This window comes from Bos indicus x Bos taurus, chromosome 22 (assembly GCF_003369695.1).
Source record: "Bos indicus x Bos taurus breed Angus x Brahman F1 hybrid chromosome 22, Bos_hybrid_MaternalHap_v2.0, whole genome shotgun sequence".
NCBI classification, from domain to species: domain Eukaryota; kingdom Metazoa; phylum Chordata; class Mammalia; order Artiodactyla; family Bovidae; genus Bos; species Bos indicus x Bos taurus.
The window spans coordinates 52,699,672-52,713,990 of NC_040097.1; the positions used below are offsets into that span (position 1 = coordinate 52,699,672).

At 37.0% G+C, this 14,319-nt stretch overlaps 1 protein-coding gene across 2 annotated transcripts in view; it reads right to left on the reverse strand.

Moving 5' to 3' along the window:
* Positions 1-498: 498 nt before the first annotated feature.
* PDCD6IP (programmed cell death 6 interacting protein) overlaps positions 499-14,319 on the reverse strand; it is a 71,365-nt gene continuing 57,544 nt past the window's right edge. For both annotated transcript variants that reach the window (XM_027523440.1, XM_027523439.1), the window contains exons 13-18: positions 12,342-12,590; positions 11,841-11,975; positions 10,625-10,719; positions 6,091-6,214; positions 4,477-4,685; positions 499-3,556 (exon numbers count right to left, since the gene is read on the reverse strand). In XM_027523440.1, the coding sequence (XP_027379241.1) occupies positions 3,382-3,556; positions 4,477-4,685; positions 6,091-6,214; positions 10,625-10,719; positions 11,841-11,975; positions 12,342-12,590 (987 nt within the window). In that variant the 3' untranslated portion in view covers positions 499-3,381. The remainder of the gene's footprint in view (positions 3,557-4,476; positions 4,686-6,090; positions 6,215-10,624; positions 10,720-11,840; positions 11,976-12,341; positions 12,591-14,319) is intronic.

A 14,319-nucleotide genomic window follows, 5' to 3' on the forward strand; every position in this document is an offset into this window, starting at 1 on the left:
AGCTGAAGGATAAATATTTTAAATAAGAATTCATACTACAAGGAAGTAAAAATCTTTCAATTTTTATTTCTAAGATACATTTCATCTGGACCCTTTTCTTTACAATTTTCCCCCTAAGAGAAATGAATACAATAAAAAATATAATCCAACTACCAGCAATGTTTGTAACCAGAAAAGAATCTAAAATCTCTGGCGTGATAATATAGGATTTTTTTTAAAAAATATAAACTTCATACCAGAAATAAAGCCTGAATATTCTCTTTTTCTTTAAAAATATAATTTTTCCTTCTTTGCCTTTCCATGTAAATCTTATAACCATTTAGTTCTAAAGTCTATTTTTAAACTTGTAACTAAAATGCAGTTTTTCTCCTACTTTGTATCCTGTTCTGTACTGTGAAGCAACTAATAACTGCAGAAGTGTCACAAAAAAAAAAAAAAAAGAGAGAGATGGCACTAGGTTGTAGCCAGATTCTTCTAAGACATACTGATCATTTAAAAAAAAAAAAAGCTCCCCATTAACAAATTGAAACCTACTTAACGACGTGCATTTTGCCATGTTTATGAAACTAGAAATCGTGTACAATGCACTTTTGCAAACTGTAAAGCTCTAATGGAAAAACATTTCTTAAATCTGACTAGAAAGGTTGCTGACTGGCATAGAAAATCAGTGACTCTTTTTCTCTACTTACATTTGGGGAAAGGGAGACTAGAAATTGCAGAGAAGTTGGGTATACAGATCCCACAAAGATTGAGTGGCTTGCAGTGGCATATGACTATTATTCTTAAATGAGAATAAAGACGGAGGGGCACAGGAGTACACCATTATTTGACACCGGACTCAGAAATCAAGCCATCTGTCTCAAACTAAGAGTACGAAATAAGTTAGTTTTTTTCCCCACTTCAGACCAGCTTTTCAGATTACAGTCCATTTTAAAATAGCATTCCAAAGCCTTATAAAGAAATTAAACAGGAATAGTGTGCTTTAGGAAATCAAACAGCCTAACTATAAACACAGGTACAACATACCTGAACCACAGTGACACTCTCCTTCCTTTAAATAAAAAGCATTACCCGTAACTTTGTAGGGTATTTTCTGGAACATAGAAAGCAAAGGATAAAAAAGTGTGGCAACAAAAATAATTCCAGTGAGGGCTTCCTTCTTGTTAGGATGCAAAATAGACAAAAGAAAAACTTTCCATGTGCCACCTTAGTGGAACCAGACAGCTCCATGAAGACACATGGAGCAATGAAGGACTGTGAAAACTTGGTCATCTGTGGACACAAGTGACCTAAACAAAGCATCTGCATCCTGTAAAGGATGAGGGAACAGACGAGAGGGAATAGCCTTGGGTCTGCTAACAGAGCTGAGGGAGTCGGGTAGGCTGCCACGAGGGTATATGGAGACTCCTTTCCTAAAGTGTCTGAACTATCTTCCTGTGGCTCCGAGAACAAGCCCAGCCTAGCACAGGAAATGAGCTAAACAGCCTTGTAACTTCTCTTTTGGCCCTCTGACGCACTTACTCTTTTCTAAAAGTGCCTTCTTTCCCCAAGAGAATATTCAGGCCAATTTTGTTTTTTGTTTTTTTCTGTATTAGTGAGAATTATAAACTAGCAATTTGGGATTCCCCTAATCTCACTGAGTATCTTCTGTTGGTGATGGTACCTCGAATGATGAGGAGGAGGAACTTAAGTGCCATTTACACAAGAGTCAAACAAGTCCATTTCATATTCTGATGATTCCATATTAATAGAAGTCAGCTATGATATGTAAAAAACTATTTTGCCAAGGTTTCAACTACTGAACTTTAAAGCAATTTCAGTATTGCATGTAAAAGTCATTTATACTGAAGTAACATGCCTTCATGTTTTCCACATACAACAAAGTAAGATTTTTTTAAATATACATATATTTTAAACCAATTAGCTCCCTTTACAATCACACCTTCAGCCCCACATTTAAAAATATAAACCCAAACTGTCAAATGAAAACAACAATGGACCAACTGACAGCATCATTTAAATGAAACAACAATTCAAGAAAAGGTTAGCAATAAAACTGTGAAAATAAGCATAAACAGATTCATTGGAACTCTGCTCGGATATCTGGTATGTTCAGATATGAGCCTCACATAGAGCAGACCCCACTGGGACGTCAGACAACTCACTCCTTTCTCACTTTCTCATTCCACGATGCACGTCTGTGCATTCCACCAGGCAAGTCTCACTGAGGCTTATACAGCACTTAGTCATCCGAACAGCACAGACTAGTATTAAATACACAGCCTATTCCAGAATTGGCATATGCTCCCAACAATTGTTTTGTGTACTCCCTGAATTATAAAATAGTCCAATCTTTTAGGAGCATAAAAATGAAAGGGCTTATCATATCTATTCATACACATTGTGCATTAAATGTTACTAGGTTAAGACAGTAAGGTGAAAAAAAGGACAGAAGGGTACAGTAAATTTTCTTTAAACAATTCTATTACATTAGACAGTACTGTTAATGACATGTATTTATTTTAACCAGATTATGAAAAAAGAAAAAACTTTTTACCAGAATTTGTATTGATTTCTTGGAGAAGTTAGTAATAAAACATTAAATATACATATTCACTTGAATATTTGAAGAATCTTTGGTAGCAATTGTGTTTCTTCCACATTATAAGATTTTTCAAAATAAGTGTCAAAATTAATTTACTAATCAGCATATGAAAGATAAACTATGGTTATTATTCTTTTGGTTTTCCTATAAGATATATTGAACCTGACTATTAACTTGCATTAATCATGCACTTAACACAGGACCTGTTTAACTTACGTACACATAAAATGAGAGACTAGTACCAGGAAGAAATTAGACAGCAATGAGAATCAATGACAAAGCATAACAATGACAACTGTTCTTAAGGAATTTATTTTTAAATTAAAAGATTTACAATGTTTTGATTATGCAAAATAGCGTAAGGAAAATCAAACCAAATCAATAAACCAAAAGAGAAAGATAACTTAGTTTTCTTGTATATCCATACTTAAACCATCGTTGTAAGCATCTGATGTTCCAATCACATACTTAAGTCTAATAATTTCAAACGTTTCACCGGTGGGTTTAATTTCTCATTTTCAACTTTTATGAACTGTAATGTAATTTACTTCAAATTCTATTATACTTAGTGTTTACACTGCAACAGCAGCAAATCGCCCAAGTACAATCAAGTGTGGAACTGGGGCACAGCTTCTAGCCGCAGACAGAAATTATACACTGCACTCAGTACAGTAGAGGACGTTATAGTAACCAGAGCGTAGAGTTTAGTACACTTATTGCAGGGTTGGTATTTCTTTCCCTTTGAACTGAACCAGCTGAGCTTCTGAGCTGACATATTACTGCTGTGGATAGTAAGACTGCTGTGGGGGCTGAGGGAAGGGGTATGAAGGCTGCTGGGGTCCCGGATATGGAGCCTGCCCAGGGCTCTGGTGATACACTGGTGGATACGGCATATTATACTGGCCATACGCATAAGGATTGTAGCCCATGGGCATGGGCATTTGGCAATACCTGATGGGAAGAAGAACAAAAAAAAAAAGCTAGATTGGTAAATCAAATACTAGAAAATGAACCATACAGTAATTATTCTAAAATGAAGTTTTTTTCAAGAAAATCACGTTTTCCTCTATTTCTCACTCTATTAGAGAACAGTGGAGAGAGAAAAAAACAGCTGTTCCAAGGTACTTCCTAGAAAAAGAGAGTTCTATCCTGTTATTAATTGAAATGAAAGAAAAAAGTATTTAATACTACCCAAGTAAAGATTCTTGAAGGAAATAAGATTAAATATTCAACCATTACCAAGAATAAAAACAGAGACTCTTCATTTTACTGTGGCAATCTACGTACATTTCTGTTTTACAAGAGTCAATGTTAACTGTAATGCTCATAGATTTATACTGTTTTCACAGTTTTAACATTTGGAAGATACAGTTTACTTACTAAGTCTGGAAGACAACTTAAAAGAAGTTAAATGTCTGGATTTTTAAGATTACAAAAATAACAAAGACAGCTGATCTTTAAGTATATGCCATAATTAGATAGATTCCTGGTTCAAGAGTTGATCGGAATGTCAAGACGTCAGAGTACAGGTAGGTATGTGAAGAAGGCTTTACCAGTCTTGCCAAGTCCAGGAAAGGCACCTATCTGTTTATCACCTAAACAAAGATGACCAAGGAAGCACATTCTGAATTCCTTACAGAAGGTATGTTTACTATAAACCCAACATGTAAAACTAAAAACAAATTAAATAAACCAGGGAAATGGCTATTTAACTGCTCAAAGTGACTATAACTTACTATATTTCTATGTGAGCTGACAATGTAGCCTATATGACACCTCCATTCAGAGAATGGGTGACCTTTTTTTTTAAAAGACTAACTAGAGTTAGAAACATTAGCCAGTTCACTGGGCATACAGAGTTTCAGTCTTACCCGGGATACCCTGGATAGGTGGGGTACGGGGGTCCCTGGGCCTGAGGCAGGGGAGCTGAACCGGGAGTCTGTGATGGAGCTGGTACAGTGGTCCCAGAGCCTGCCGGAGCCGGGGCTGGAGCTAGAGCTGCAGCCGGAGCTGAAGCAGGAGTTCGATTTGCTGGCAGCACAGGAGGTGGAGGTCGGGCTGGGGGCTGGGGCTTAGTAGGCTGTAAGAAAAAGTCGGCACTGACTACAACACATGTCAGCTTTCTGTCAAATTGCTATCAATTAAAATGAATGAGAGCGTACAAGAAACTCCAGAATCCAACTGAATGTATTTCTAATTCCCATTCTTAAATGTGGGCTCACCATTCCAGGAATGTACCGTAGTTGAAAAATAATTCTCCAATTTGCGGATATACCACAAATATCCACACTAGCACTGCTCTTTTCCTGATGCCCAATGTTTAATCATTTACTGCTCCCATCCGTGGTCACACATTTGAGGGAGGAGGAAGGAATGGGTGAGATAGTGTTTTTCTCTCTTATCTCCTCCTGGCCCCATGATTTTTCATATTAAAATCTCAAACACCAGAAAACCTAAAACAGTACTATCATAAATAACCATATAATTACCAATTAAATTCATTAATTATTAACATTTGGCCACTTTTGCTTTGCCTATAATTATATTCTTATATTTACCTCTACATATTTACAGAACCATTTGAAAGTTAAGCTGCAAACTTAAGGACACTGGCCTTACACATTTCAGTATACAAGTCCTAATATTCTCCTACATAATCACGCTACCATTTCACCCTGAGAAAATTAAGTTACTCCAAAATTAATAATTATTCCCTAGTATTACCCTACTCCAGTACTCTTGCCTAGCAAATCCCATGGACGGAGGAGCCTGGTGGGCTGCAGTCCATGGGGTCACGAAGAGTTGGACACAACTGAGCGACTTCACTTTTCACTTTCATGCATTGGAGAAGGAAATGGCAACCCATTCCAGTGTTCTTGCCTGGAGAATCCCAGGGACAGGGGAGCCTGGTGGGCTGCCGTCTATGGGGTCGCACAGAGTCGGACACGACTGAAGTGACTCAGTAGTAGTAGTATTACCCTACATTCAAGTGTCCTTATTTTTCATAAAAACACCTATAAGAGTTTTAACCAAGATCCAATTGAGGTTCATGTACTGCATTTGATTATTATGAGTCTTTCCTCTCTTTTAATCTAGAAGCCCTCTCCATCTATCTTTTCTCTGTCTATAACATTCGCCTTTGAAAACCAAGCCAAGTGTCTCAAAGAATGTTCCTGTTCTAGGCTGTCCAAGTGTTTCCTAACAGCACAATTTAATTTATGGTTTTATCACTATCTTTGCTATAAACTGGAAGTTGGTTCCAAAGACTTCATTAGACTCAAGGTAAACATTTTTTAGCAAAAATTTATAAGTGATCCATGAATAAAGAATGCATATTCTTTATACTGCAAAACATCAGAAGGCTGGTCACCTGATCAAAGTGGTGACCACCAGACCACCATGTAAAGTCTGTGTTACCCTTTACAGCTAGCAAATGTCACAAACACGTAAAACTTCCATCTTAAAAGGTCGGGCTGCTTACTGACCGGCATGGTTCTTGGTGCTGGAGTTGGTGGCGTTGGTGCGTGCCCCCCAGCTGGAGAGGACTGGTATGTGGGTGTTGGGATTGAAGGAGCACTAGGTTCTCTGGCAATGCTTTGTTGCAAGTCCCTTATTAAAGACAGAAGCATTAGAAATTAACACAATTTTGAAAACCAACACCTGCAAAATATCAGGTATTTTTCTTTCTTTTCTTCATGTATGAAACACAGAAAATAGAATCAAAACAATGATAGTATTTTAAAATATACTATATATTTCTGTTCTTGGCAAGAGCTAATTGAAATCATCTTTCTTCCTACTACTGAATAAAATAAAGTTAGTTTTTGTTCTATTTCTGAAGACAAGGGGAAAAAGTAAACTTTTCCAGAGCCCATAATTATAGCCAGAGTAAGGGACACGTTAAACGAAGCAAGTGGCCCTTAGAAACTGCCCTCCCTCTAGTAAGAGGTCAGCCCCTAGATGATGAGAAACTCCTAATAAAAATCTAAAAATGATCAGAAAACTACAACTGTTCACAGTCACCTGCCTAATATTTTAATCACTGTATATCAGTGTTCACAGAAAACAATGGAAATTTCTTGATGAAAATTTTCTGAAGATATCCAAAACATGGCACGGAGACATTTTATGTTAAAAGATACCTCACATAAGGTAATCTCATTAAAGACAGATGTTTAAAGCACCATTAAAATACAGTATCAAAATTTTTTAAAAAATTTAAAGACTCCTCTGACAATAAATTGGAATCTATCCCCAAATCCCGATAAACAAAATCCTAAGATAAAATACACTCTTATGAAACATTTGGTACTGTGCTGATTCACAAGCTCGAAACAACACACACGACACGCCCTCAAGTGTCTGTGGCAGGCCCTGCTGTCCTGATGGAACAACTCCAGCAAGTGTCCCCAGACCACACTTTGACTCTCAAAAACAATCCCAGGTGAAAGATAAACTAGACACACAAAACTGACAGACCACCATCTACAAATTCTCACTCCACCATCACGCCCACACACAGACACTATACTATTCTTTCCTATGAACCTGTCCAGAGCTTCCTGATCAGAAATAACCCAATCCAAATGCTCATTTTTATTTTCTCCCTTTTTATACAAAAAGCATACTTTACACTAGTCTGTAATCTTATTTTTTTTAACATAAATTATTCATCTTAGAGATTTTTGTATATTGGTAAATAGAAAACATCCTTTAAAAAAAAAGCTGGATTAAATAATGTATGGGTCTACAATTCGGACCTTACTGGGTCCCACAAAAGGGCTGCCCCACTGTGCACTCCCGCAGTAGAATGAGACTTGCTCCCCAAAGTGTGCCAATAAAGCATGCTATCAAACTTCCAAATTTTTGACAGTCTGAAAAATGCCATTTCAGAGTAATTTCAACTCATATTTATATTGAATGAGGGGAGGTATTTTTTCATATGCTTAACAGTCACTTTTATTTCATCTGCAGAATTTCTGTTCATATCCTTTGCCAATTTTTCTATTGGGTTTTTTTTTCCTCTTCATTAGTATCTCAGAGTTCTTTATAAATTTGGTAAATTTGCCTTTTGTCCCGGGAACAGGTTTCAAACAGTTTCCACCAGCTTATTACATTTTGACTCTGCTGACCATCTTATGATGAACTTACTCTTTTTTCTTTAATGGCTTCTGGATTTTACATCAGAATTACAAAGACCTTTCCTATTTCAGCTTTACTAAAAATTTCTCTCGTTTTCTTTTCATTTCATTTTATACATTTCAAGTATGATCTGTTTGGAACTTACTCTGTTGTAAAAATAACTTTTGTTTCCTAAATAACTAGGCACTTGTCTCTTAACTTCTATGATTTAGGATTTTTTTTTCTTAAAACACTAACTTCACATAAGGATTTAAATCTATTCCTGTCTTCTGTCTTTAGTCTAATCATGTGCCAGTACCACTGTGTTTTAATTAGAGACAATATTACATATATTAAAATCTGGTAAATTAGTTTCCATTACTATTATTTTTATGCAGTTTTTCCTGGCTATTCTTGCTTGACTTTTTTCACCTTGAGCTTTAGAACAACTTGTCTACTTTTAAACGAAAATGTGGTTTTTTTAAATCAAAATTATGTTGAATGGATAAATTTATTTAGAACTGACATCTCATCCTATCTAAGGACATGATATGTCTTATAACTTGCTCAAATCCTCTCTTGTGTCCTTGAATAGTGTTTCAAAGCTTTCTTCATCCAGGTCTCATATATGACAAATCTATTCTTATGTATTTTACTTTCTCATGACTATTTAACTGAGGTCTTTCCCTCCATTGTATCTTCTATGTCTTTACTTGTATGAAAGCTATTGATTGCTACAAATTAATTTTTATAATCACCAATTCTCTTTTTATTGCAGAGTTTGGCTGCTGATTCTTTTAGGTTTCCCAGATGTACGATCATAAAGTCTGTAAGTAGTGACAGTTTACAATTTTTGTATCTCTAATTGCCTTTGTCTAATGGTGCTGGCTGGTACTGCCAATATAGTACTGAATATCAGCACTGATAGCTAGCACTTGTCTTTAGGGGGAATGTTTATAGTTTCTCCATTAACTTTCTCACACTTTTTCGTCATCTATGAAGATCATCTTTTTCTCCTTAGACGTAAAAATACTAAACCAATCATTGTATTCATGGAATAACCACCCATTCCTCCTTGGTCATGGTCATGTTCCTTCATTAATTAATATACTGGAGAATATGGAGAATATGAACAGCAAGCATTTTATTTAGAACTTTCACATCCATATTCATAAATAAAACTGGTCCGAAGACTGCTCTGTTTTACTCTTTTCGGATTTACCTACTAGTAAAACTAATTTGGGTTTGTATTTAGCCTCTAAAACCGTTTTTTAAAGATTTTAATTATTTGCTTTTTAAAGGTGTAGTAGAAAAACTGGTAACAAATGGCCCTTCTATCTTGGGGCTGGAAGGAAGTAGCTCTTAAGTTCTCCCCATTCTTCTACAGGAAACTGTTTAAGCATGGACAGATGAGAATAATGGTCAGCTCATCTGAGGGGCTCAAGAAAGGCTCCTGAGTATAATAGTCTCTGGGTTCTTCATATTCATCACTGATGACCACCTGACTTTGAATATAGCTGAAGGACAGGCTGGCCGGATATAAAATCTTTGTCTTATATTTGCTTTCCTTGAGTTTCAATAGCAATCATTCCATTCTCTTCTAGCATGCAGTGCTGCCAGCCTAAGTTTTTTTCACCTTTTTATAAACAGAGCTGATCCGTCTGCCTGACTGCCTTAAAAGGATTCTGCCATTTTCTTTTTTAAAGAATATTTATTTGGCCAGACCATGTGCATGTTGAGATCTTAGATCCCCAACCAGGGATCAAACCCATTCCCCCTGTGTTGGGAACACAAAGTCTTGACCACTGGGCCATCAGGGAAGTTTTGTCATTATCTTTGAAGGCTAATAATGTATATGCCTTAATACAAATAAGTGTTAACAGTTCTTACTCATTTTTCCTGACCAAATGATGCATACCCTTTCAACAGGACTTATTCTAAGAATATTCTTGAGTAATATCATTAAGTATTTGTTCTGTTCACTGTTTGGGATTTTCTTCTTTGAAGGGAATTCAGTTTTACATATGTTAGATCTTCTTTGCCCAGCTTCTCTACTTTTAATCCTGTTCCTTGCTTTGGTTTCATTTTCTTTGATTTCTTCTTTGCTACTCTTTGTTCCTGTGTTTTCTTCACTCTTTTCTTGCTTTGGCTCCTTCTCATTTCATCTCACATTCGTGATAGTTTTGTTCTCTTCCAATTGTGTCCTAAACCCTGACACTTCATATTTTATGACCTCTTGTTTTCCTACCATCTTCCTTGAGTACTGGCTTTGTTTGTGGTAATCCTTAGTGAGTCTTTCCTAACCTTTGTTTTAAATTCACAGTAAAATTTTCACCTGTTCTGTGACAATGTTATTCTGGTGAATGTTCATCTATCAGTTTCGTTAAATTTTGCTCTCTTTCTCATCTTAATGGGTATCAATGCTGAGTTAGCGCTCCATTACTCCACACAGAGTGAGTCTTATGTTGCTTGCCCAGTAGGCCCCTACAGAAAGTGATTTTGCTTACATTTTCTGAGCTATAAATCCTCTCTCCCTCGTGCTGTGCCTGCAGTTTCATTTAAGGAACCCATCTGCCCCTTCAAGGTAAACTGCCCGTGTTTATTGGCACTCCCTGAGCTCTGTCACCATGAGCTGTGCTCTCATCACTTCTGCGACATCACTATTCTCCCTTCATCTAGAGTTTGTGCTCCTTTACATCCTGTTGTTCTTGAAGCATGTAGCTGGTTGCTTGTTGCTTTGTAAACCACCACAGAGGAAATGAAGGAAATTAACTCACACTGCCAACCCACCACAAGAGTATCCACATGTGATTTTTCTAAAAGAGGTAGCAAGAATATGATTTTTTTTCCTAAGAAAAATACTTCAGAAGTATAATTTGATAGAGAAAATAAACTTACTTTAAGAGTTCATCCCTTTCTGTCTTCCGTGCAAACACTATATCACTGCATTTGTTCTGGAACCTGACAAGTATTTCAGTCAGCTCATTGTAAAACTACAAGCAAAGAACAAACATAAGTGATAAACCAGAACTATTTTTAATCTAAGAGGAACACAATGTAAAGCTCATTTGTCAATAACAGTTAAAGAACTAAAACCCTATGCATGAGAGACAGTCATACCACTTAAGTCCAGTAGCTTATTGTTAAATATGACCTAAAATATTTTGAAAAAAATAAATACTCGTTAGAAAGTGCTGTCACCAAAAATTCAGTGACAAGTTAAGTTTCATGATCATGAACAAGTTCCCAATTCCTAGAGAAAAATCAACTACTTAATAAAAACAACCTATTTAAGTGGAAACATTAGATTTGCACATTCACTTCAGAAACGCAGGCATCATTTCAGAAACTTTTTGAAGAATTTCCAAAAGCACTCTGGAGAGTTTTCTCAGCTTACCTATTTCAACAAAGCATTTTAAATCAAATTAAAATGGCATTTTACTATCCTCTCTCTTTGGAAGGTTTCGGCAGTATTTCTGTGCTCTCTTTAGAGGGTTTTACATCATACCTACTGTATTAAAATCAAGATAACTTTATTCAGTCATCATTGTGGAGTTAAAGTACCAAAAGGAATTATGTATTTGAAAAACTTAAAAAATCACTTACTCCCCAAAATTGGTCAAACCAAATATAAGCATTTCCCCAAAATATTTAAAGGAAAGGCTAGAAAATACTGAAACATATTCAGTAAGCACTCTAAAGACACAAGCATATCACAAATCTATCATCACCTAAACCATCAGCAGAGGCTATGAAGGTCATACCAGCCCCTTCCCCATCACGTATCAGCTCTGACTACTACTCCTATTCCCTCATAATTCACTCAGACTGGCCGACTTTCTATCATGTAACAAAGCATTGCTGATTCTCGCTAATTCCTGCTACCTGAAATGAATGTCTACGCATACTCATTCTGCAAAGTTCCCATGAAATCCACCACCTTCATTAAGCTTTCTCCCACTTGTAACAAAGCTCTGAGGGGCCAAAGTAATGAAAGCTAAGGCATTCAAGATGAAGAATGATTTGGTCCAACTGGAAATACCAATTAACTTCTCAAACTATATCCTCACGTCCACACTGGTCAGTTAGCTCTTATTTTTTTTGTGCTTCATACCTTTGTGCCCTCCTTCAAATTAGCCACAAGTTCAACAAAGTTGTCATACGCAGCAGCTAAATTCTTCAAGACTTCTTCTCTTAAATTGGCTTCGTTGTTAGATTGTTTCATTTTTGAAAATTCCTGGTGTGAGACCTTATGAAAAGAAAGATTTATGCAGTTATATATATTTATGAAATTAATATAGCTCATGACATTTTTATTGATACTTTTCCAACTATGAAAATCACCTATGATTATATTGAGTTATTATTAGATATTTACCTAATATATTCCCTTTGGAGTAGCACAGTACTTTATAGCTTTCCATTAGTAAAATTACCCCAAATTCAGTGGGCATGAAAATATAACCAACAGTTTACAGTTTTCTATTAATATGGAATACTTGCCAAAAACACAATCCTAAATGGACAGATTTAGTCCAGATTATCCCTCCTGTATACAGATTATCCCTTCTGTAATTTTTTAAATAAAAATCTTACTGAAGTATATAAACTTTACCTGAATATTTTTAAGAAGATCTTCCTGTTTCTTTAGAGATTCCTGGACTTTAGTTGTGAGACCCCCATAGATTCGATCCAGTTCAGTAACAGAAATAGCTTCTTCGTTTATCACACCATCTTGAGCCAGAGCAGTCAGAAACTTGCTTGTCATGTCAAAATTCACTGATTTCAGGTCGTTCTCCAGCCCCTCTCTTTCCTTCTTTACTTCATCAAGATTTGTCAATAAGGATTTTAAGACATTCACCACCTATACAAATTTAAAAAACTTTTAGCTGAATTGCCCAAAAAACCATAAGCCAATTACCAGAAGGGAATGATACAAAGGTTCACCAGGGTCAGGGAGAGATGATTTCTCAGAGAGCCAAGTGTAATTCAGACAGCAGGTTCACTTACATACAGACACTGCTGTACCTTCAGTGGATTCAGCCTGCAATGGCAGCAGCAATAATGAAAACAGATTTACTGAACATTTATCATGCGCTAGGCACAGTCCTACACACTTCACAGATTAAACTTAATGTACTTCTTACAATATCCCAGAGTATGTATTTATTACCTCTATTCCACAGATGGAGAAACTGAGTCTCAGAAAAATTAAGTCACCTGCCTGAGGTTACACAGCTACTAAAGGAGCAGAGGTGAAACCTGAGACCTGCGTCTGCCTGACTCCAAACCACTCTCTAACCACGTTTATACTTTGCTGCGTCCTCACCATGATGTAGAGGAAGGTGTGTTTTGTCAAGAGATACCCTATTTTGCCAACATAGTGAGACTGAGAGAAGGAGACATGGAGATAAAAATAGAGATAACGATACATGGAGACAGCACTCAAGAGAGAGAGAGAGAAAGCTCTAAATCATATGCTGATTTTAAATCCTGGGAGAGAAAGAAGGGGTAGGTCCTATCTCTCTTCACAGCGTGAGTTCTGCCTCTCATTCAGTCCAGGCAGTCTCTGCCTAACAGCCCCATGATTCATAAATGCCTAACACCCCTATGTAGTAACAGTGTTTCAGGGTTCAAGTGCCCTCTAAGACCCTTGTGAGCTGCTCCCTTTCACTCACAGCTCTTCACACTTCACCTGGGCGACCCCAAGCCCCCATTCTGCTTGACCAAGAATGCTCAGAGCAAGAAAGTGGGCAAAGAAGGGACAGTCCAAGAACCCCATCTCCAGCCCTGACTCGCTTCTTACCAGCAGCAATTTCAGCTCCAGAGATCTCCTCACCTACTGCCCGTGCCTAAGCAGCTCTGCCCTGCTCTGCAGTCCCTGGCCTTAGTCATCAGCTCGGTGATGAGAGGGTCCAGAGCGACCTTCCCATGTGAAAACCAAAACCTGAGGAAAAGCCTCAAGTTTCTTCCACATTTCAGCCTCTGGTAACCACCATATCTCCTAGGCATCCTATCTTAAATGCAGAGTCTCTTAACATGTTCTAACGTGACTCACAGAGGTCCAAGAAGCATCAAACCACAGACACTCTAAAAGGAAGAAGAGGACAAAGAGTCACGGCTGGATGGGCACAGCAAAGTCTATTAAAGGGGCCTAGTAGAATCTGACGTTAGACAAGCTGGTCAAAGTCTTGCTTGCAAATGACTTCCAGGACATATCGTTAAATGAAAAAAGGTACAAAAGCATATACATTGTATGTCGCATTTTCAATGAGAAGGGAAATCAGAATATAAAGCTATACACACACATAATGTATTATGTACATCTGTGTGCATAGGTATTTTTCACAAAAATAAAAGCACTAAACACAGACCAGACAAAATGAATACTGTTACGTATAACAGAGCAGATGGGAATAAGGTGGAAAGAACAGGGGTGAGAGTTCTCTGCAGGAACCTCCTGAACCGTGAACATTCTTCTACCCATCCAAAACACAAAATTAAATCAAACCTTCAATACAGAAACGAAGGAATCTAGCTGTCCAGCACAGTGAAACATGACGACATAGAAAAAAATACTTCAACTCTGATTA